The sequence below is a fragment of the Protomyctophum bolini genome (assembly GCF_963924005.1).
Source record: "Protomyctophum bolini genome assembly, chromosome: 19".
NCBI classification, from domain to species: domain Eukaryota; kingdom Metazoa; phylum Chordata; class Actinopteri; order Myctophiformes; family Myctophidae; genus Protomyctophum; species Protomyctophum bolini.
Window position 1 is genome coordinate 4,120,147 of NC_137880.1, and position 25,189 is coordinate 4,145,335.

The 25,189-nt window shown below is 43.8% G+C and overlaps 1 protein-coding gene and 1 pseudogene across 2 annotated transcripts in view; one reads left to right on the forward strand and one right to left on the reverse strand.

The window, feature by feature from the left end:
• Window positions 1-6,671: 6,671 nt before the first annotated feature.
• On the reverse strand, window positions 6,672-7,772 carry LOC308334121 (pyrin-like; annotated as a pseudogene). Its single transcript has one exon. The product of its transcript is annotated as a pyrin-like (transcript).
• Window positions 7,773-11,207: 3,435 nt separating this feature from the next.
• Window positions 11,208-25,189, forward strand: part of LOC308334122 (kinase D-interacting substrate of 220 kDa B-like) — a 105,104-nt gene continuing 91,122 nt past the window's right edge. Inside the window, exons 1-3 of the mRNA XM_080790708.1 lie at window positions 11,208-11,371; window positions 22,556-22,710; window positions 25,022-25,120. Of these exons, the coding sequence (XP_080646834.1) occupies window positions 22,579-22,710; window positions 25,022-25,120 (231 nt within the window). The 5' untranslated portion in view covers window positions 11,208-11,371; window positions 22,556-22,578. The remainder of the gene's footprint in view (window positions 11,372-22,555; window positions 22,711-25,021; window positions 25,121-25,189) is intronic.

Sequence of the window (25,189 nt, forward strand, 5' to 3'; positions counted from 1 at the left end):
TTGGTATTGTGACTTTATATATTGTCAATATGCTTGCATGTGAGCGCGAGAGGTTGTGGGGTTAGCTGCTTTAGCAGACAGTTTGAGGGTCCAATGGAGTTGAGGGTAACGGTCGCCCCTTTTCCATCTCGCCCCACTACTCTACCTACAGCTGTAAATAACAAACATAAATTAATGTTGGTGATTATATAAAAGGTATTATATTCATTTAGAATTGTTCACTCTGTATATCCATGGGCATACAGTAGCCTACTAGCATCATGATGCCATTACAAAACATGGGCTACAAATGGAAGACATGTGTTTAATAAAACGAAATAAACTGCTAGAAGGTCCTAAATCAACTTTATTAAGCAGTCACCGTCTCTGTCTCATGTTATTCTTCCTTGATTTTACAGTACAATCCAATAAATCTATATACACGATAATTTCAGATTTCAGGGAGGGAGGGAAATGAACACTTATCGCGGGCGAGCCATTTGGTATTTGAGTTAAGAGGTTTTGTCCAAAGCGCTTTGTACTATAGGCTACTTTCCATTGGTACTATATGATTTATGCAAAGAATAATAATCTAAAACCTAAAAAATGGAGTTAGGTGGTTTCCTCCCGACAGCAACGAATGCTGTATAGAGCGTCACATTCCCGCCCCCTTTCATGACGACGCCAGGCCCAGGAAATTAATCCCAATGCATTTTCCCCACAGACATTTCAAAACGTATTTATTTAAAGACCTTTTAAGCGTCGTACAAAGCCAACTCTTGTCGTGACAAATCATGACAACACACACAATATTTTGGACCAAACAAATAATTACAAAGAAGACAAACAAAAAAGTGTTGTAACCTGCCGTTTTGTTTTACTTTTTAATTATTTGTTTGGCTCGAAAAATGGTGTTTGTTGTCATGATTTGCCACGACAAGAGTTGGCTTTGTCCGCGGCGTAAACGTCTTTAAATAAATACTTTCTGAAAAGGCTATGAGGAAAATGAACGGGGATTTATTTTCCGGGTCTCTCGAGGGGGCGGGACTGCGACGCTCTATTGATGTTGGTCCTATGGTATCAACATCAATACAGCCTGTATTCTCTCCTATATGGCATAGGAGAGATAACAGGCAACGGTTGATCAAAATAACAACTCTCCTAGCTATACATTATCTGTGTAGACTTTTGTGAATTAAGAAATAATAATAATTTAAATCAGAACAGATTTCTGTTACTATAGGCCTAATTCATAATGCTGTATCACAGTATCGGCGCCTTATCCTGGTTAATTGCCTGTGTCAGTTGGCTCATGCGTGTGGAAATGGAAAGTAAAAGCCTCTTTTCTGCGCGAAGTGAGCGCGCGCCGCCCGCAAAGTGCACGCGCCTCGTGCACATGCATTTTGCGGCGCAAAACCTCCTGGAAAACTCCTCAATTGACCACTGGTGGTCCCTGGACCACAGGTTGAAAACCCACTGCCATGTATAGTTTTACCACCCAGCCACAGATCAGGGGTCAGTCTTTAACTCTTCATACACTGAACCTTTGAGCCGTCGTAAAGTTACGATTGCTCACACATCGCATGCAGCGCTTGCTTGAATTCTTCCTGTTTGTACGAACCCACTGAAGACCTGATTAATGGGGCATTATGATCATTTTGTGGTTCCACTAAAAAAGGGCCATTATTACTACTTACTTTTTTATCGGCTATTTTAAGCATAGAATCAAGCCACCCGTAGGCTTCCTGCATGGGGAATGAGCATAAAACCTTGGAATCTGTGAAAAATATAATAATAATAATAATAATAATCATTATTATTAGGGGTTAAGCCTTATTGTTTCTGTGAAAATTCCGCCATCTTAGCTGTTTTGGCAGTTCTGTGAGTTCTTCACGCAATTGGGTAATATGGTAGACTAGAGAGGGTCATGAGGATCCCTCAGCAACTGAAGCCCACACTCATCCGTCAAAAGACCTTTAGTTCTCCCAATGATGAGTAAACTGTTATGATTTTCTCCTATTTTTTGGCCACGTTAAAGAAATCGCCATACATGCGAATGGAGTCTGATTCTGTGTGCACCACATTTGTGATGATTTGATTGCCTGAGCACAGAATATGATGATGTATGGTGATAAGACTTCACACGGGTGTGATTTGTATTGACGGGTGCTAGCCCCTCATTTATTTATTCAGCTATTAGTGTAGATTTTCCATCCATCCATCCATCTTCAACCGCTTATCCATAGTCGGGTCGCGGGGGCAACAGCTCCACCAGAGTGTTCCAGACTTCCCTCTCCAGAGCAACATTAGTGACTTCCTGTCAGTGAGTCGATGTGTTTCCTCCAACTGCGTCTTGGTCTCCCGCGGGGGTCTCCTCCCAGTGGGACGCGCCTCGAGGACCTCCCTAGGGAGACACCCGAGAGGCATCCTAACAAGATGCCCGAACCCCCTAAGCTGGCTCCATTCCAGGCGAAGGAACAACGGGTTCTACTCCGAGCCTAGTGTAAATTTTCGTCTTACACAAACTAAATTCCCATTGACAATGAATGGAGAATGTACGTCATATGTGGACGAGCAAATCGAGCAAATGTTAATGTTACGTCACTCATGATGATGTACGATGATAAGAGCCCCACTCAATTAAATTAAATTTCAATTCAAAGGGCTTTATTGGCATGAGAAAACGTACGTTTACATTGCCAAAGCATAAAGAACAATACAACAATACAGCAATACAATCAAAACAATATAGCTGCAAGCAGCGATAAGGCGGGACCAAGGAGAGGGAGAGAGAGAGAGAGGGTGGAGAGAGAGAGAGAGAGGGTGGAGAGAGAGAGAGAGGGGGGGGTGGAGAGAGAGAGAGAGAGAGAGAGGGGGGGTGGAGAGAGAGAGAGAGAGAGAGAGAGAGGGGGTGGAGAGAGAGAGAGAGGGGGGTGGAGACAGAGAGAGAGAGAGGGGGGGTGGAGAGACAGATAGAGAGAGAGAGAGAGAAGACAGAATACACTTACACTATTACACTAATTACACTATTGCACTTATTACACTATTGCACTTATTACACTACTATTACACTATTACACTATTAGACTTATTACTATATTACACTATTACACTAATATTACACTATTACACTACTATTACACTAAATACACTTACTAGTATCTCTATAATTGTGATGTCATGTCCGAGAGAGAGAGAGAGAGAGAGAGAGAGAGAGAGAGAGAGAGAGAGAGGGAGAGATAGATATGCACAAATAAGAATGACAGGCTGAGTTGTCGCTACGCAGATTTGAACCAGTGACCCTGTGGTCCAAAGGCAAGAGCTCTACCGACTGAGCTAAGCAGACACTGTCAGTTGACTCATTCTAAACAATAACATCATGCAGTATAGGTATTAGCTGCCAACCGTATTTGGAAGACGTATTAGTTGCATGAGAGGTTTCACAAAACAGAAACTTTCATTGGCTCATAAAAACTTCATTTTTTCACTTAAAAGAAATCTGTTACGATTTTTTGTTCGTATAAGTCCAAAGTTCAAGTGTAGACGTTTTTGTGCATTTTGATCAAAGATTCTGGGAGAAGATACATTTTAAATGGTTTTCATATATTTCAAAATGGTGGGTAATCTAAAGGTCAGAGGTCAAAAGTGAGAATATGGAAGTGGTTCGGCATGAGGAGACAGATATGTGGATCAAAGTGTCATTGCCAACGGTCAAACGGTTCATGAGATATGCACATTCAAAATTTGCATTTTCAACTTAATTCTCAATTTTCAGTGCTATAGCGCCACCATTTGGCCAATGGTCATGGGCTTCACATAGTCACCGTTTGGCATGGCCCTCTACCAGATTACCGAGTTTCGTAAAAGGCGACTGCACGGTTCAGTCAGAACAGCTATTTTTGGCGGAAGAAGGAGAAGAAGAAAAAAAAACACAAATACAAGAAGTGACCAAAGTCACTGTGTGTCTTCTTGGTCCCTTAAAAAATTATGTACATTTGAAGGTCAGAATCTTCAATAGATCAAATTCTATGTACCAAGGTCACTCAATGCAGGTATAGTGCAGGAATATACACAATGATTAGTCTTTAGGGTGGTTGTGTTCCATTTGATATCCTTCTCCTATCACAGCAACTCACAAATCTTGCTGCTGTGTTTGCACATTGTTGTACTTCGCCCAGCAGATATGGGAGTTTTTTGTCATTGGTCATGTTTTCAAAATCTCTGTGTGTGGTTGTAATCTGTGGGAAGTATGTGTCTCTGATGTATTGGTACAATGGACAGATGGTTACTCACTTCACACGACTGTGATCTTTGAGGGGCGCTAGCAGCTTTTGTCCTCACACGTCTCAATATGTGCCACAATAAAAGGAGAGATTAGGAGGTTAGGTCAAATGTCCGGCAAATATGACGGAAATTTACCCAACCAATAATCACATAAATTCATAAATTCAACTATTATTATTTTTCTCTTTTATTTTTTTTATTTGTTTCTTCATTGTTGTTTTTATGTAAGTAACTGTCTTGTAAGTCTGCTGTGGTGTCCAGCGCCCCTCTCTTCACATGGGTGTGATTCTTTTTTATTAAACACCATTGACTTTGAAGGGAAAATGTAAACGAGGAAATCAGCTAACCAATCACAGGAAACAGGCGTACCGATTGGCCAGTATGAGATGATGAATGATGATGTATGATGATTAGAGCTAATAATTCCGCTAAATATTGACGTAAATTAAACATCAAAACATTAAACGCTATTGAAATTGAAAGGGAAAAAAACTTACGTCATATGTAAACGAGCGAATCGGCTAACCAATCACATGTTGGTGCAGGGAGCGCTTGGCCAATAAGGGACCACTGCTTGCATAACCTTATGTCAGGCCCGGAGTAGCCTCGGAAACCCAGACGTTTTTATTTCCAGGGAGAAAAAAAAAGTCTGGGTCTGAGTCCACTTCAATTCGGCATAGAGTAGCGCAAACATTGCTCACTCTCTGCTGATTTCTGATTGTCTGCACCTTTGTAAAATTGACATACACACGCACACATGTACACACACACGCTCCTCTCTCTCTTAGTCTCATGTCGCGCAGCTGCGCATATATTCTCCCGGCGGATCCTGCCGGGAGCTGCCTATGCCATAAAAAGCATAGGTGAGTTCCAGGCTAGGCCCGGAGTGGAACTCCAAATCAGGCCGGGAGTTATACGCCCCCCTGGCAGGCCACACCGCGCGCGCGTAGCGTGCACCGAAATTTTGGGGGCCCTTGGGGGGACATTTTGGGGGCCTTTACAGTCATTTCACATGATAAATGTACCATCTGATGTTATTTATATTATTAACTTCTTCCCTCCATTAACACAAGACACACAACGTATAGTTGTGCTGCAGCAACACTGCCTGAATTGAATTGAAATTGACTGTGGCTGGCCTGGACCTGAGCTTAGGAGAGATTTATTTTGTCTATCAGTTCATCACTATAGTCTCTCAAGACAGACTGTTGCCTCGGGGAGGCGCTGTTTTCCCCCCGAATATTTGACGATGGGATTCTCAGATTGGTTTATCACAGACCTGCAGCAGGGACGTGCACACATAGACATCAAAGGGGGCTTCAGCCCCGTGCCCTTTTCAACCGTCTCTAAGACAACCAGTAGATCTTGTTGAGCTTGTCATTTTGAAAGTAGCCTATAGCTCTCAAGTGAAAAGTCTCAAGTGTGGGCACCGCTGAGCATTGATGACTGTAATTATTATGAGTAAGACGCGCGAACGCGGGAAGCGAACGCACTCAGCTCCATATATGGGCACAAAAGGGGCCAGGTCCACTCAGCTCCATATATGGACACAAAAGGGGCCAGGTCCACAACAAACAAATCACTGGCCCCTTTTGTGCCCATATATGGAGCTGAGTGGACCTGGCCCCTTTTGTGCCCATATATGGAGCTGAGTGATTGCTGATGCAACACACTCCATATTTGGATAGCGGGACAGACAGACAGACAGACAGACAGACAGACACACACACAGACACACAGACATGATCTGCTATAGGTCTCATAGTAAGTGCTCATTGCGTTCGCAATTATTATTATTTGACAAATACAAAATCACACTAGTGTGAACAAGTGAGGGGCGCTCTTATGATCACACATACATCATCATATACATCACATTCCGGTTTGATTGGCTTTAGCAATGCCACTCCTCTCATTTCCATGCCATGCCGGAAGGCAGAATTCAGGAGAATAGCTTTTTTTCCCCGCGAAGTCTCCTGAACGTGAACTCTGGTATTCTGCACTGAACAAATTTGTTTAGAAATCCATGTCGTTACACCTGCATCTCCACTAGCTAAAGAGGTGCTGGGTTGCGCCCCGGAAATAGCTGATCTACAAGCTCACAACGCGTCGCAGCTTGTAGATCAGCTATTTACCTGAGAGTGCCCACGAGCGTGCACTCTGTCAGACCGGCGGTTTGCCCAGAACCGCTGATCAGACACGTATGCCCATATATAGGCGTAATGGAGTTGTGGTCCAGGCCCACGCCACAGGGTTCCCCTCAGTTTAAGTTTTATGCATATTTGTTTTATTTGTTATATATATATATTGTGTGCCCCCTCGACACTTTCAACTGGCCCTAGGCCCTTCCCGGACGAGCCCCTAATTCAAGTTACATTTTAGCCATGACCTTCGACCTGCTCGTCGCCTCACTGAGTGTCCCTGTCCTTATTTCTTTGATTAACAGGAGAGATGATCAGAGGGGCAGAGTTTGTACCGTTTAGTTTCGTAGTTGGATTGAAGTATGGGTAGAGTTTCTCGGTGAAGGTGCAGCCAGCGAAAGAGTACAGGTGAACTCTGGCCTCCACATCATAAAAGGAGACCAGACCCTCCTCATAATCCACAAACACTCCCACTATCTGGAGCTCCTCTCGTACAGGGAGGATGACATCAGGGTCAGGACCAACAAGAGCCCTGTACTCATTCCCATTCCTCAACCATATAGACCAATAACCATGGTTGGGACTCAGTATGATCTGCCCCTTCCTGTTGATGGACTCTCTGGCCACTCCCACATCCCAGTCAGTCTTCCCTCCAACCTGAACCTCATAGTAGAACCTTCCTGAGGAGAAGCTTTGTTTTCCTAAAACAGAGATACAATATAAGAATCTCTCTTTGTTGTCTGGCCGATTCTTCACTATGTTTCCATGACTCACCTGTTTTCCATCCTCAGACAGGATGAGTTCGCAGTGTGCTGTATCAGGATCCAGAGTTACATCCACTGCATATTTCTGTATCCTCCTAAGCTCAGCATCACACAGCTTATTCATTTCTTGACTGAATGTCTTCTCCAGCTGAGCCAAAGCTGTCCTCACAGTCCCCACATATGAAGACGGCTGGACATTGACCTTTGTCCAGTCCTTGGTGGGTGGATGGGGTGGCGTTGATGGATGTGAAGTTCTGGAGGAGGCGGGGGTGGTCTTCAGTGTGTGTGAGAGCTGTTTCAGCTCAGATATTCTCATCTCCAACACAGTGATTTCCTGTTGCAGATCTTTGACGAAGCCTTCAGCCTGTTTCTCTGTTGTGTTCTGCTTCTGTTCAATCACACCAATGAGCTCAGCCTGACTTCTCTGAATACAGCTGAGCAGGGCGGTGAAGACCTGGACACTGTTTGCTACCTCTGCGTCTGCGTCCTTCTTGCTGAGCTTTACTGAGCGTTTGACCTCCTTGATCTTCACTCGTCTGTCCTGGATCATCCGTTGGATTTCAGCCTCAGTCCTTCTGTCATATTCTCCATTGGCAGACGCCATTTCTATACGCACTGATGATGACTGGAGATATATGAACAAAACTCAAACAAAACCAATTTAGCAGGTTACTGAATTCCCATGTGACGTCTAAAGCCACTCAGAATGTGGGAATCATCTTTTAAATAGAGCTCCTCAAATGTCCACGTCATGTAGGACGTCGGTCTTGCCCAAATATGGAGTGCCACATGGAAACAGACCTGGTCACCGGAGATTACAAAGGGTTAGTTGATAGGAGTATAAACATTATAAATGCGGGAGTGGGGGTATTATATATAATATAATACCTGCAGTATACAAACAGGCCTGCTGCGTGACGTCATCATAAGATGTTTCTAATCAGATCAGCAGCATTACATCCTTTTTGCATGTCATAAGGTATTTAACCCATTTAGACCTGCGTCAACAATTTAAAAAAAAATCTAAATCCTGACAGTTTTCTGAAAAACCTATGTTTCTATATCTGTGGTTCTCAAACTTTTTCATGTCAAGGACCCCCATGCAGAATTATATGTATTTGTATTATATGTATTTGGCCCATAGACTGATTTGGCCTCAATGTGGGAATCATCAACCCCCATCTGAAATTATGTTGTTCCATGGACCCCCCCCCCAGAAGCAAAGATTTTAAAGGGATTGTGACATTAAAAAAAAGGTTTTGGAATTGTTCTTATTTTTTTTAGGTTTTCTAATCTCAATTGCACCCAAAAAACATGAACTTTTAACATTCAGTAGATTTTCTGTGATCTGGGGTTTTCTGGCTCAAACAGGCCTCTGATTTTCCGGCAGTTTGTGATGTAAGATCCTGCAAATCCCATATATGTCAATGGGATTTGCCAGCAGATGTCACTGTTTTCACTGTTTTGCCTGTTTTCATTGTAGCTCAAAAGGCTTCCAAACCCCAAAGGAAACTTCAGACCACAGAAAATCCACTGAATGTTCAATGTTCAGGTTTTTTGGGTGTAATTGAGGTCATAAAACCTAAAAGAAAAAAGAAAAAGAAAAATTAATGAAAATGAATGTCATAAAACCTTTAAAACATTGTAACAATATCTATTTAAAGATTTCAGGCACATTTTCACGCTTTTTCAAAAATAGCAGATCTACAAGCCCATAGTAAGGCTCATAGCTCTTGTAGATCTGCTATTTTCCATTAGCTAAAGTATAACATAGGCCTAATGCTTAAAGCACCAAAAGAGGGTCCCGTACAGAACATTACCCCAGGTGGTGAACCGGAGGTTAGCAAGCGGCGGCCTGTCTTTTTGAGTGGTGGGAGACCCTCCTATGCCCAGCTTTGTCTGTTTGTGTGGACACAAACACAGCGTGGTTTGATTGGCTAAGCAAAGTACATATTGAGGATATTAAGTGATTGGCCCGAAATTACATTTGTGATGATTTGATTGGCTTAGCACGGAATGTGGTTGTATGATGATGATGTATGTATGATCATAAGAGAGCCCCTCACTTCACATGAGTGTGATTTTGTATTACTAGTAATTTCAGTCATCAATGTTTAGCTGGGTGCAGTACTTAGTTTAGTCATTGGTTAGACCAGTCATTAGTCCTACAACTACAACCTATATCTCAAACCCTCACCCTAAACCTAACCTCCCACGGGGCAGCACACCTAAACATAACCTTAACCCATGTCTAACCAATGACTAGTCTAAACTAAGTATGCACCCCGTTTAGCTCAGGGGTGCCCACACTTTTTTCACTTGAGAGCTAGGCTACTTTCAAAATGACAAGCTCAACGAGATCTACTTTTTTTCGCTAGCCCCTCCTATAAACAGCTTTTGGCCAGACACGTCTCAAGATTTGCCAAAATTAGAGATTAGGTCAAAATTCGGCTCAATATGACGTAAATTAAACATCAAAACATTAAACGCCATTTGACATTGAAGGGAACATTTACGTCACATGTAAACGAGCAAATCAGCTAACCAATCACAGGCAACAGGCATTCTGATTGGCCAGTGTATGAGATGCATCATGCATGATGATGTACGATGATAAGAGCTTTCACACTCGGGTGTGATTCTTTTCTTTTGTACTTTGTAATGCTATACTAATGATTGTGCGCATTGTGGGTTTGAGCTGACAGGCCCGTTTTAATGTAAATCAATCAAGTCACATTTTTAATTTTTAATATATATACTTTAGAGAGGCATGTCATGTGATCTGGTGATCTACTGGTATCACAATCTATACCTTTTGGGCACCCCTTATAGATGTCTAGATGAAAAGACATTTTTATGATTTGCTCAATCCATTTTTGATACACAGGTTCTATACACAGGTTTAATGTTTGTCTTTAGTTCAATGTTTGTTTTGTAAACGCCATTGACAATGAAGGGAAAATGTACGTCATAATGTGACATTTATTGTTAATGGCGTTTAATGTTTGTGTTTGCAGCGTTTGTTTTACATCACCGTCGCATCACCTTTAATATATTAGCGCCCCTCACTTCACACGGGTGTGATTTTTCAAGCCTTTTGTTGGACACGTCGCAGAAGCTGCATGCGAATGGAGTCTGACTCTGGTTACGGGACTATATAGCGTTGACAAAAACCCCTTCAGCCAATCACTGTATAACAACAAAAAGCGGACGTCATCTCACAATTTAGGCATTTAGCAGACGCTCTTAATCCAGAGCGATTTACATTAAACAATAACAAAAAGCATGGCATACAAAAAGTAGTTATCATGAAACATGCGTAAGCTAAGAGCGTAACAGTAGAGTATCTATATCATGAAACTATATATGTAAACTATACATAACTATACTATAGTATTATACATCTGTACTATAAAGTGCTATGACTACATAAAATGCAAATCTCCAGTCCACCTAGTCCGACCTACGCCATATGTCAACCACACAGGAGGTTCGATATAGCCTGGCTAATAAGCCAGACTAATATGATATCACACAACACTGTCGTGGGCCGGCAGGCAATTTTCTTTTGCCAACGGCTGATTCGGTCTGCCTTATTAGCCAGGCTATAGGTTCGATAGGGCCTGGGTAGAATTGAATTAAAACCCACATGGGCAAGTCCATTTGTGATGATTTAATTGGCTGGGCATGCGCACGTAATGCGATGATGATGTATGATATAAGAGTGCCCCTCACTTTACACAATTAAGTTTGATTTTTATATGAGCACTGAGGAAAAGCGCTATAAAATGCAATTCGTTCTGTTTTGAATTCTCTCTCTCTCTCTCTCTCTCTCTCTCTCTCCCCCTCCCTCCACCCCTCTCTCGCCGGCATTCCCTTAATCCCTTCCCTTCCCTTCCCTGACGTCACCGCTGGGTGGGCGGGGCGTGGCGTTGTTGACAGACGGCACGGAGGAGGATGGAAGAAAGAAAAGCCTCTCTCTCTCTATCTCTCCCACTCACTCACTCACTCACTCAGTCGCCGCTGCCTGTGTGTTTTTCCCACTGGTACCAAAATGGCTGGTGGTGGTCGTAGCGTTCATTGTCTAGGATGGTTAGCAGTACTGTAGATCCATCTACACAATCTACTAGGAATACACACTATATCTCATCACTGCATTCGGACCGTTAGGTTTAAGCCTAACATCTCGATTCTCCTTAAAAGGTAAACAAAATATATGTGCATGTTTTTTATGCTGCAGCATCATCATCATCATCATCATCATCATCATCATCATCATCTATCGGCGTTTGATTGACACTTGTGTGATCGACCGATATCGCATGGATGGATCGCCAGTCGATATCGCTGCGACGCTGCGTGTGTGTGTGTTTGTTGACGGTTGCACATTGTCAGAATTATTTTAGGCTATGTTGTTTGTTTTGTATCAGATTGCTCAAATGACCGTGGTGGTGGATCCGTCCTCCTGCAGTGTGTGTGCGTGTGTGTGTGTGTGTGTGTGTGTGTGAGACTGGACTGCAGATTGACGCTCAGGCTCAGAGTCAGAAGGTTGTCTGTCTGTCTGTCTGTCTGTCTGTCTAGTCTGTTACTGGCGACATTGTAACAACACATTGCCAATATAACAGCGACATTTTGGCGACATTGTAGCTTAATGATAACACCTGACAAACATGCGACACTGTTGGTTTTTTAAAAGAGCCTGATCTAAATAAACTCCTTGCTAGCCTATTTGATATAATAATTGCATTTTAACTCTCGGATCCACACCCCTGCAAGGGTCCACTTGGTTCCATTTGTACAATCAGAGTTACACACCCCTGTAAAGGGTAATGCGTGCGCTCTACAGTCACCGGCAAAAGGGTCCATTTGGTTCCATTTGTACAATCAGAGTTACACACCCCTGTAAAGGGTAATGCGTGCGCTCTACAGTCACCGGCAAAAGGGTCCATTTGGTTCCTAAACTCCAATTTATTTAGCTGGGGACCCCCCTGGAACCCCCCCAAGAACCCGTAGTATGGACCAGGGCCCCACATTGAGAACCGTATGGCCCACCTGACCTAATACAGTATCTAGGCTATAGTATATTTGTGTAAAATTGTGCTTTTAAACACTATTGTTTTAACTATAGTGGCCTTTCGGTCACTTTAGGTCAAGTATATTTTTTGTTTTTTACACAAACGTCGTGGACGTGACCTAAATTACGGTATTACACAGACTTCCGTCTAAATTGTAGCTTCCCTGCGTCTTATAATTGAAGACTCAGTCAACAGGCTGTTATCATTGGTGGGAGAAAGAAAAGTATTCAGATTATTTTTACTTGACTATAGTAAACTAAAAGGGCCTATCGAGACATGAGACCAGATTCTCCGGATGTCTTCTGAATCATGACAGTTTTCTGTGTCAGTGGTTCTCAAACTATTTCATGAATAAATAATATATGTCATTGTTGACCGCCGGCCCCCCCATCTGAAAATATGTCGTTCTAGCCAAGGACCTCCACAGAAGCAAAGATATGAGTTAAAAATGTGTCCTGTGAAAGAATATATAATCAAACATTTGCACAGGTTTTCACGATATTTATATTTATTAAAGTAGGCCTATAACGTATCAAAAATGGAACTCCTCGAAGTATCCCCTGGAGTAAATGTACTTACTTTCCACTATACTGGGTGTCAGATGTTATATATAGTAACGTCAGCGTGCATTGTTGTACAGAGTGATAGTTAGAAAGTCTGGCCTTTTCTGTTACGTATGTGTGCAGAGCACCTCATCCACATCCCTTCATATCAACACTGTTGTTTATCTCTACCTGCCGTGCACGCGGACCTCTATAGTGGTCTACTCTAATTGGGTATCCGGAATACTCACTATTAACCACACCAAAAGGGTCACCATGCAACTCCTTGGGTCAAAACGGTTGAATTCCATGCGTTAGTATAGGGACAGCGCGCGTCAACGTGCATAACAGGACATATCACACCCCAGGGACGGCGCTAAAACCGTCTTGACCCCTTGGTGTGGTTGGGGCTTTAACCTATGTTGGGCCTGACGCCGAAAAAAAACAGTTTTCTGAAATACATACATGTTTCTATATCAGTGGTGCTCCTGCATATTTCATGTCAAGCCAAGGACCCCAGAAATTATATGTAATTGGGCCCACCGATCCCCATCTGAAAATATGTTATTCCGGGAACCCCCTCGGAAGCAAAGATTTGAGTTAAAAACGTTCGCTCTGAAAGAATATATACATTCAAAGATTTGTGCCGCATTTTCACGATTAAAAAAAAAATAGCTATAAACTTTAGAAGTATAACACAATCCTTAAAACACCAAATGGGGTTCCTCGCCATGAATGGGTTAAACGCGCTCGCCCTAATTGTTTCCGCCGAGCGCTCGGTGCAGGGGCCGTTCCTGTATTCTTGTATTTGTTTCACTGAGGTTAGAAATGAGTTTAGTCAGGCATAAGTTTAGGAACATAGGGTTAGGTTTTGCTGCCGTTTTACTGAGGTTTTAGGGTTAGTAATGAGGTTAGGTTTAACCGTTTTTAAGCATGTTTTACTGAGGTCATAGGGTTAGTAATGAGGTTAGGTTTAACCGTTTTTAAGCATGTTTTACTGAGGTTTTAGGGTTAGTAATGAGGTTAGGTTTAACCGTTTTTAAGCACGTTTTACTGAGGTCATAGGGTTAGTAATGAGGTTAGGTTTAACCGTTTTTAAGCATGTTTTACTGAGGTTACGTTTAAACCATTTTGGGCGGGAACCCCTTTTGGTGTTTTAAACATTATTTTATAATTTAGCTATTGAAAAATAGCAGATCTACAAGCTCTCACCGCTGCACCAAGTGCCGCGCTACGAGCTTGCAGGTTTTGAAAAATCGTGAAAATGTGGCACAGATCTTTGAGAGCCTTTCAGAGCCTTTTTAACTAAAATCTTTGCCTCTGAGAGGTTCCTGCGGGAACAACATATTTTCAGATGGGGGTCGGCGGCCAATTACATATCATTTTTGGGGTCCTTGACATGAAATATTATTCACCACTGATACAGAAACATGAGGTAATTCAGAAAACTGTCCAGGGTGACTGTGTTGTGGGGGGGCGAGCTTTCCAGTATTCGTCCATTGACATCATAATAATGTGCTTTGAAGTCTGAATGATGTGCCCTGGCAGGCTGGCTTGTGTAGTGCATTGTGCTCATTATCCATAATTCATAACAGCTGGTGGTTGGTTCATCATCATACACAGCTGTTGTGATTGGACGGCTCTGTTGCAGAGCAGTCCTGCGGCAGTCCTAGTCCACCTCATGCAGGCTTTAGTTTACAGTATCAAAGAGCATATTGTGTTTTATTATGACCGGCGTACACTAAGCGTTATTGGTTAATTATTAAAGGGTTTATAGTTCAGATCTTTATGGACTTAAAGCTGTAGGAAGTATAGCAGCTTTCGTTCCACTTTGACCCCTCTGTCACACATACTGTAGGGCTTTCACTTCTAGTGATTTCTTACGAGTGGACTAGTTGCCTAGTTTACTAGTCGACTAGTTGTTTAACTAGGCCTACTTATTATGTAAGATAATCACACCTGTGTGAAGTGAGGGGCGCTCTTATCATCTTACAACGATGTAATGCTGATGTAGATTCTACAAAACAAAACAATTCATTGTCAATGGCGTTTTTAACCCATTTAGACCTGAGGACGATTCTACAAATGTCTTCTAAATCCTGACAGTTTTCTGAAAAACCCTGTGTTTCTATGTCAGTTGGTTCTCAAACTATTTCATGTCAAGGACCCCCATCTGAAAATATGTTGTTCCAGGGACCCAGAAGCAAAGATTTGAGTTAAAAATGTTCGCTCTGAAAGAATATATTCAAACATTTGGGCCACATTTTCATTGTTTTTCAAAAATAGCAGACCTACAAGCTCATAGCGCGGCACTCGGTGCAAACATTGAACTAAAAACAAACATTAAACCTGTATATAGGAGGGGCCCCTCAAAAATAAAAGTAAGGAATTACATATAATTTTTGGGGTCCTTGACATGAAAAGCGTTGAGCACCGCTGATAATAGAAACATAGGTATTTCAGAAAACTGTCAGGATTTAGAAGACATTTTCAAAATTTCGGATTCACGTCTAAATGGGTTAAGTACATGTACTTCACACCACTGAATGTAACACTGGGGTGTGTTCTTGTTGTGATGAGTTGGCTCGCCCGGCCTCCATGTTGTCTTTGTTGCTAGTTGCAACACGCAGCGTCTGGTTGCGGTATATGTGTGTGACTGTGATCATCATATCATGATGCATCTCTATATCAGTGGTTTTCAACCCTTTTCATATCAAGGCCCCATTTATTTTTTTGTGGTGCAACCACTCCCTTCCGGAGCTATGCGTGTGCGTGGGTGGGTGGCTGGGTGCCTGGGTCTGAGCACGAAAACAGCTTGGTTGTTTTTCACCACCTGTGCGCAATCAACCTAACACACACGTACGACGACACATCTCGCCTGCCAAACTGTTTCCCGACCTTAACAAGGACTTTCCAAACAGCGGATGAAAGGTTGACTCCGTCCGTTCGAATGAAAATACCAAGGATTGTGATTTTTTTCTTTTTAAATGGCTTCGAGTCTGTGTTAATTACTTCCGTGTGTTAGCATAGCATAATAGTGACATCACTGTCCAATCCTTGGTATCTTTACCGTGTGCTCAGCGGGCAGCAGCAGCGGATCATCAACAGATCAACAGCTGCAGCCTATATTTATTACGATCGCGCTATTGAAACAAAACACCACACGGTGACGCGGTACAGGATTATTATTTCATGTCAAAACATTCAAGTATCAGAAGATGATGTTGCCCAGGTAAAGTAATGGGTCACTCTGCATTTTTAACTCTTCCACATGTCCAAAAGCATTTCTGAAAAAGTATATATTTTGTTAACATACTATCATTGCCGATATAACGCCATTTAGGTCAATGATATAACATTATGTTGTGATATGATAATAATATATCAGTGGGTAGCCTATATTTAACCCCAGACTTGCATAATTATTAAATATTCGCCTCGGTTCGTCCCGTTTGTGCTGCGCCAGGTCGCGCCGCTACCGTTTTGCAACGCGCTCGCGCAACTTCTAACGTCTTTGCGTTGACTTTGTGTGTAATTGCGCCGCTCTTAACCATCGTCAAGTCTGAGCGCACTTCTATTCGTCCTGCTCCTCCCGCCCCCACACTCCCCACTGACAGGTGCCCCCAATCATGCAATCATACATGCAATCATGACAACATATCACCCTCCCCGCCGGGCCTCCCTCTCCTCAACAGAGTCGCAATTCGTAGCTATACTAGCAATAACGACAATAGTATAGCATTGTAGCTATAGGGATGCACGATTAATCGGTAGCATGATCGGAATTTGGCCATATCGGCCTTAAAAATGCCACAACGGTCTCAAAACAATACTGATTACTTAATCGGTTTTCACCAGCAAAAAAATAAATAAATCTACATTTGATTTGTGTACTTATGTCATTAATTTAATACTTTATTAACAGGCTTTGGGACAAGTCCCTATAGGGCCCAGGCTGGTTTCCATTGTGGTCCTATAATATCGGAATCGGTTCAGAATCGGCAGATATGACCCTGCAAATACTCTGAGATCGGATATCGGTCATATCATTTCATAATCGTGCACTCCTAATTGTAGCATAATTATTGTTCCATGTAAACGATACAGTGGTGTTCAACCAGTGGTCCTTGAGGGGGGGTTCCAGATAGAGTGTTGCTAACATGGACCCCTATCTTTAACTGAACTAAACTATAAGATATCGTTAAACATCGGCGTTACTTTAAAGTCCACACGCAGCTATAGAGAATGTAGAAGAGTTGCTGTTTTTGATCAACGTTTGCCTGCTATATCTTTCCTATTACATAACACATCAATAGGCTACACAGCATGGAATTGTGCTCAAAATCATATCCAACGACAACAAAATACTCTAAATCCAGGCTCTCATCAGAGGCTATGCATGTCATCCAGACGGTGGTCTGTGGCTTAAAGTCTGAATAAAAAATGGGCCTTGATATGAAAAGGTTGAAAACCCACTGATACAAGTAACCATAAGCTGTGTTCCTTTGGTGAAATGAGTAAGACTATAGTCCTATAGTGTGTATTTGGGTTATGACTGGGATGTGACGTGTGTTATATTATGGACATATGGCAAGTCAAACAATAACACAAATATAGCCTTCCGCCAGGCGTGCGAGGCTATGTGACACAGACAGACAGACAGACAGAGTGGCCACACATACTGTATACACGTGTCGAGAATGACACGTCCCTTTCGCAGTGATTCACTCATCGTTTGTCACTTCAGAAATAAAAGCTATTACGGGCTATATCTGGTGGGTGACATGTCCTGAGGGAGGGAGGGAGGGAGGCAGGCAGGCTTTACTGCTTTTTCTTTGGCGGCCGTCTCCGAGTTATCACACGCGAGCGCGCACACACACACACACACACACACACACACACACACACACACAAACATTCATTCAAAAATAGCAGATCTACAACCTCACACCGTGTCACTTCACGCCACGCTGCAAGCTTGTATAGATCTGCTATTTTGGAAGAAAGATTATCCTGACATTTTATGCAAATCTTACAATATTTTTGAAGCAAACACGGGGTCCCCGGAATAACGTTTTTTTTAGATGGGGGGGGCTTAATTTAGCCGTTGGATTCCTATAGCCTCTGGAATTATACAGTATATGTATTTATAGTATTCATAGCAGCAATGCAGTTGGGCCAGCGAGAGTCTGTCTGTACTGTACTGTACTGTACTGTACTGTACTGTACTGTACTGTACTGTACTGTACTGTACTGTACTGTACTGTACTGCATGTGACCAACAGCATTCATTTATGCTCTGTCGCAGCACGTCAGCGCGCCAAAAATAGCGGCGCAACAATGCGTTGCATCTGTGACACGTTGAGAACTCGTAGGCCTGCCATGCATTGGGCTTCAAATAGACTGTGGTTGTACTGGTCAGCTCCCAGTACAACAGTATCAGACTGTGGTTGTACTGGTCAGCTCCCAGTACAACAGTATCAGACTGTGGTTGTACTGGTCAGCTACCAGTACAACAGTATCAGACTGTGGTTGTACTGGTCAGCTACCAGTACAACAGTATCAGACTGTGGTTGTACTGGTCAGCTCCCAGTACAACAGTATCAGACTGTGGTTGTACTGGTCAGCTCCCAGTACAACAGTATCAGACTGTGGTTGTACTGGTCAGCTCCCAGTACAACAGTATCAGACTGTGGTTGTACTGGTCAGCTCCCAGTACAACAGTATCAGACTGTGGTTGTACTGGTCAGCTCCCAGTACAACAGTATTAGGCTGCGGTTGTACTGGTCAGCTCCCAGTGACCGACAGTATCAGACTGTGGTTGTACTGGTCAGCTCCCAGTACAACAGTATCAGACTGTGGTTGTACTGGTCAGCTCCCAGTACAACAGTATCAGGCTGTGGTTGTACTGGTCAGCTCCCAGTACAACAGTATCAGACTGTGGTTGTACTGGTCAGCTCCCAGTACAACAGTATCAGACTGTGGTTGTACTGGTCAGCTCCCAGTACACCAGTATCAGACTGTGGTTGTACTGGTCAGCTCCCAGTACAACAGTATCAGACTGTGGTTGTACTGGTCAGCTCCCAGTACAACAGTATCAGACTGTGGTTGTACTGGTCAGCTCCCAGTACAACAGTATTAGGCTGCGGTTGTACTGGTCAGCTCCCAGTGACCGACAGTATCAGACTGTGGTTGTACTGGTCAGCTCCCAGTGACCGACAGTATCAGACTGTGGTTGTACTGGTCAGCTACCAGTACAACAGTATCAGGCTGTGCTTTTACTGGTCAGCCCCCAGTACAACAGTATCAGACTGTGGTTGTACTGGTCAGCTCCCAGTACAACAGTATTAGACTGCGGTTGTACTGGTCAGCTCCCAGTACAACAGTATCAGACTGTGGTTGTACTGGTCAGCTCCCAGTACAACAGTATCAGACTGTGGTTGTACTGGTCAGCTCCCAGTACAACAGTATCAGACTGTGCTTGTACTGGTCAGCTCCCAGTACAACAGTATCAGACTGTGGTTGTACTGGTCAGCTCCCAGTACAACAGTATCAGACTGTGGTTGTACTGGTCAGCTCCCAGTGACCGACAGTATCAGACTGTGGTTGTACTGGTCAGCTCCCAGTCAACAGTATCAGACTGTGGTTGTACTGGTCAGCTCCCAGTCAACAGTATCAGACTGTGGTTGTACTGGTCAGCTCCCAGTGACCGACAGTATCAGACTGTGGTTGTACTGGTCAGCTCCCAGTACAACAGTATCAGACTGTGGTTGCACTGGTCAGCTCCCAGTACAACAGTATCAGACTGTGGTTGTACTGGTCAGCTACCAGTACAACAGTATCAGACTGTGGTTGTACTGGTCAGCTCCCAGTACAACAGTATTAGACTGCGGTTGTACTGGTCAGCTCCCAGTGACCGACAGTATCAGACTGTGGTTGTACTGGTCATCTCCCAGTGACCGACAGTATCAGACTGTGGTTGTACTGGTCAGCTCCCAGTGACCGACAGTATCAGACTGTGGTTGTACTGGTCAGCTCCCAGTGACCGACAGTATCAGACTGTGGTTGTACTGGTCAGCTCCCAGTACAACAGTATCAGACTGTGGTTGTACTGGTCAGCTCCCAGTACAACAGTATCAGACTGTGGTTGTACTGGTCAGCTCCCAGTACAACAGTATTAGGCTGCGGTTGTACTGGTCAGCTCCCAGTACAACAGTATTAGACTGTGGTTGTACTGGTCAGCTCCCAGTATCAGACTGTGGTTGTGCTGGTCAGCTCCCAGTACAACAGTATCAGACTGCGGTTGTACTGGTCAGCTACCAGTACAACAGTATCAGACTGTGGTTGTACTGGTCAGCTCCCAGTACAACAGTATTAGACTGCGGTTGTACTTGTCAGCTCCCAGTGACCGACAGTATCAGACTGTGGTTGTACTGGTCAGCTCCCAGTGACTGACAGTATCAGACTGTGGTTGTACTGGTCAGCTCCCAGTACAACAGTATCAGACTGTGGTTGTACTGGTCAGCTCCCAGTACAACAGTATCAGACTGTGGTTGTACTGGTCAGCTCCCAGTACAACAGTATCAGGCTGTGGTTGTACTGGTCAGCTACCAGTACAACAGTATTAGACTGCGGTTGTACTGGTCAGCTCCCAGTGACCGACAGTATCAGACTGTGGTTGTACTGGTCAGCTCCCAGTACAACAGTATCAGACTGTGGTTGTACTGGTCAGCTCCCAGTACAACAGTATCAGACTGTGGTTGTACTGGTCAGCTCCCAGTACAACAGTATCAGACTGCGGTTGTACTGGTCAGCTCCCAGTACAACAGTATCAGGCTGTGCTTTTACTGGTCAGCTCCCAGTGACCGACAGCAATAGAGTGCATTGTACATAACATTACTCCGCAACTACTAGTGTGAATGGTGTTGTTGTTGTTGTGAGTGGGCGCGGAATGAATACTCAATCACCCACAATGCCTCAGAAGCAGCTCTCTCAGCTTGTTGCTATGGAGACAGCCTCCCACGAACTGCAGCAGGGCTGAATGGAGGCCTTGTTGACCTTTATTATACTGCCCATTATTAAGTCATATTATGTTATTTTGTAAAATGACAAAGATATGTGCTAACCTTTTCTGGTTAGAGGACTATACGAAAAACTGGAATTTTATTTTAGGAAAGGTATTTTTGCTTTAGCAGACTTTTTATGCAAAGCGTGGGGAAAAAAGGCAAAATGTTTTGTTTGTGTAAAAAGAAAAAAGAATAAGACAAACTGTTTCTTGTACACAATGCAATTTGTATGGTGTGTCCTATGAGTCCATGTGGGCTGGGCGCCTTGGGTGCGTGACACAAAAATAAAGAATATATCTATCTATTAATACATGCGTGCGTTTGAATGTGTGTGTATGTGTGTGTCTTGGCCCGTAGCACTTGCGCCCTATAGAGCGCCGCAGTCCCCGCCCCCTTTCAGAAAGCGAGTGGCCCAGGAAGTGAAAGCCCCATGCATTCTGCCATCGGCACTTTTAATATAATTTATTTAAAGACGGTTACGCCGCGGACAAAGCCAATTCGGATCGTGACGAATCATGACAATGAACACAATATTTTGGGCCGATCAAATAATTTATAAGACGAAAAATAAAACAAATAGTGTTGTCTCCTGACTTTCTTTTCTTCTTTCTAATGATTTGATCGTCCCAAAATATTGTGTTCATTGTCATGATTCGTCACGATCCGAATTGGCTTTGTCCGCGGCGTAACCGTCTTTAAATAAATTATATTAAAAGTGCCGATGGCAGAATGCATGGGGCTTTCACTTCCTGGGCCACTCGCTTTCTGAAAGGGGGCGGGGACTGCGGCGCTCTATAGCCCCGACCACCTTACAGGCCTGCAAAGGCTTATGTAACTTTTATGTAGACATAGCATTCTACAGTGTATACCCATAGTTTCATGATCATAGATAGATATTCCACTGTTCTTAGCTTATACGTATGATTCATGATAACTATTTTTGAGTGGTGCAACCACTCCTACATCCAGCAATGTCCGTGTACCTGTTTGTTTGTGTATACCTGTATGAGCACGAGTGGTGTGCGCATGCGTGGAATTGGAACGAGAGAAGTATGTGACATGGCTGCCACCTGCTGGACGCAAATCCAACTTCTGACTGCCACGGTCTGTGGGGGTGATTTAGAGGCTGCGCACGCAGCACAGAAACAGGATTGATATCCATGATGACAGTTTTCTGGAAAAACCCTAATGTTTCTATGTCGGCAGTGCTCAAACTATTTCATGTCAAGGAGCCCCAGAATTATATGTATTTGGCCGCCGACCCCCATCTGGAAATATGTAGTTCCAGGACCCCCCCCCCCCCCCTCCCCCCCTGCCGGAAGCAAGATTTTCCAAAAAAATAGCAGATCTATTTATTTATTGATCTATTTTTCAACAGTTAAAGTACAACATAATGCTTTAAAACACCAAAAGGGGTTCCCGAACCCTCCATCCCGATGGATTAACCCATTCTGAACGGGAACCCATTTTGGTGTTAGCATCATGTTATGCTTTAGCTATTTAAAAATAGCAGATCTACAAGCTCATATATGAGCTTGTAGGTGTGCTATTTTTTTTTAAATCGAAGAACGACTGAATTTTTTTTTAATCTGATCTCCGGTCAGAATGGGTTCATCAGACCAGTGTGTGTGTCCAGTGGAAACCTTGTATGGATCTGATCTCAGGTCAGAATGGGTTAAAAGTTAAACTGTGTGTGTGTTACAGGTAGTGGTCACTGAGCGGTCATCATGGACACCACCACCTCCATCAAGATGACCACGCTGGCCATCCAGAACCTCTTCGCCTACGTGGAGGAGGAGAACCTGTCGGCCATGAAGGCTCACCTGGACCGCTTCAAGGACGTGGACGGACGCAGCGACGTGAGTCACGCACGCACGGGCACACACGCCCGCACACACGCCCGCACACACGCCACGCACACACGCCACGCACAAGGGTACACCCAGACGTACGCGACAAGGAGGGAGGGGGGGGGGGGGGTTCCACACTCTCTCCAGAGAGCCACTATAGTTCCACACTCACTCCAGAGGGCCACTGTATTTCCACACTCGCTCCAGAGGGCCACTGTATTTACACACTCACTCCAGAGGGCCACTATAGTTCCACACTCACTCCAGAGGGCCACTATAGTTCCACACTCACTCCAGAGGGCCACTATAGTTCCACACTCACTCCAGAGGGCCACTGTATTTCCACACTCGCTCCAGAGGGCCACTATATTTCCACACTCGCTCCAGAGGGTCACTATATTTCCACACTCGCTCCAGAGGGCCACTATAGTTCCACACTCGCTCCAGAGGGCCACTATAGTTCCACACTCGCTCCAGAGGGTCACTATAGTTCCACACTCGCTCCAGAGGGCCACTATAGTTCCACACTCGCTCCAGAGGGCCACTATAGTTCCACACTCACTTTTTTCAACACTTCTTCTACATTTTCTAGTTGTGTAAATGAAGTAGGCCTAATGCAGATGTTTAACACTGATTTAACTCTTGATAGTGTATTGTACACCCTCAAGAGTTAAAGATCTCTATGAGGGTCCATTTGGTTTTAGCTGGGGACCGCCTAAAACCTCAAGGACCACGGGCGGTCCCCGGACCTGACATTAGGGCTGCACAATATATCGTTATCGTATCGTTATCGAGGTATGAACATGCACAATATCAGTATCGCAAAAAGGCAACGGTATCACGATATAGATATATCGTCGACATATCGATATATCGTCCACTTCTAAAGCCAGCCCTCAGTTTTAGCCTGTGCCCCTCGGAAAATAAACCATCACTCCGTTTGTCCCTCTGTCCTGTTGTAGCCTGGCTCCAGCCCTGAATCGCTAGCCACGCCCGTTAAGAAAATATGTTGCTGCACGATATATCGTATCGATATCGAGATATCTGCCATATATATCGTGATATGAATTATATCGTATCGATATCGAGATATCTGCCATATATATCGTGATATGAATTTTTGTCCATATCGTGCAGCCCTGCCTGACATACACACCTTTTGTATCAAAACGGTTTGTTTTGTATCAAAACAAATGTTTACTGTAGCATGTGTGGAAACCTGGATCTGATATAATAACGCATTATAACGCATTAAGAGCTGAGCTCGATTCTACAAAATGTCTTCTTAAATCCTATAACAGTTTTCAGGTTTCTATGTCCGACTGTCCGTATATAGCTCTATTTTCTTCATGCCAGGGACTCCCCAAAATTGTGTTCAGCCGTAGCCGCTGACCCCCATCTCAAAATATGTTGTTCTCAGGGACTCCCAGGAGCAAAGATAGGAATTAAAAATGATTGCTGTGAAAGAATACAATACATATTCAAAGATTTGCACACCTTTTCACGACTTAACAAGGCAAAAAAGCAGATCTACAAGCTTGTAGCGCGGCACTCAGTGTCACGCTATGAGCTTCTAGATCTGCTATGTTGACAACAGCTAAAGTTTAAAAATATGGTTACAATAATGGTTACAAGTGGTTAAAAGCGAAGGTGGCACAGATGCGTCCCTGGGCTTGGCGGGAACCCCTTTTGGTGTTTTAAGTATTACGTTATACTTTAGCTATTGAAAAATACCAGATCTACAAGCTCTACAAGCTTGTAGATCTGTTATTTTTGAAAAATCGTGAAAATGTGGCGCAAAGCTTTGAACGTTTTTAACTCAAATATTTGCTTCTGGAGGGGTGTCCCTGGAACAACATATTTTCCAGATGGGGGTCGGAGGCCCAATTACATAATAAAATCTCGGGGGTCCTTGACTTGACGACTTAGGGCCGATTCATTCATACTCCTATTTTACCGCTGTTTCGGCGCTGTAGTGCCGAAATGATTTTGGCTCGTCAGAAATTTTCAGTAGCACCAAAGAGCCGACTTTAGGACGGTATACCCGCCCTCCCGAACCTCAAATGACGTCACATTGTAGGCTCTACAGCGCCGAACCGACTTTTATTCGGCTCGAAAATAGGAGTATGAATCGGCCCTTAGACATAGAAACATGGGTTGCTCAGAAAACTGTCAGGATTTAGAATCGTAACGGATACTCTATTTGTGACGTGTGTATTTATTTGTGTCTGTGTGTGTGTGTGTGTGTGTGTGTGTGTGTGTGTGTGTGTGTGTGTGTGTGTGTGTGTGTGTGTGTGTGTGTGTGTGTGTGCGTGCGCAGAACGGACAGACTCCGCTGATGTTGGCGTCGGAGCAGGGCAGTCTGGACATTGTTCAGGAGCTGATCAGGAGAGGAGCCGACGTCAACCTGGACGATGTGGTGAGACATACTCTCTCTCTCTCTCTATCTCTCTCTATCTCTCTCTCTCTCTCTCTCCCCCGGGTTCAG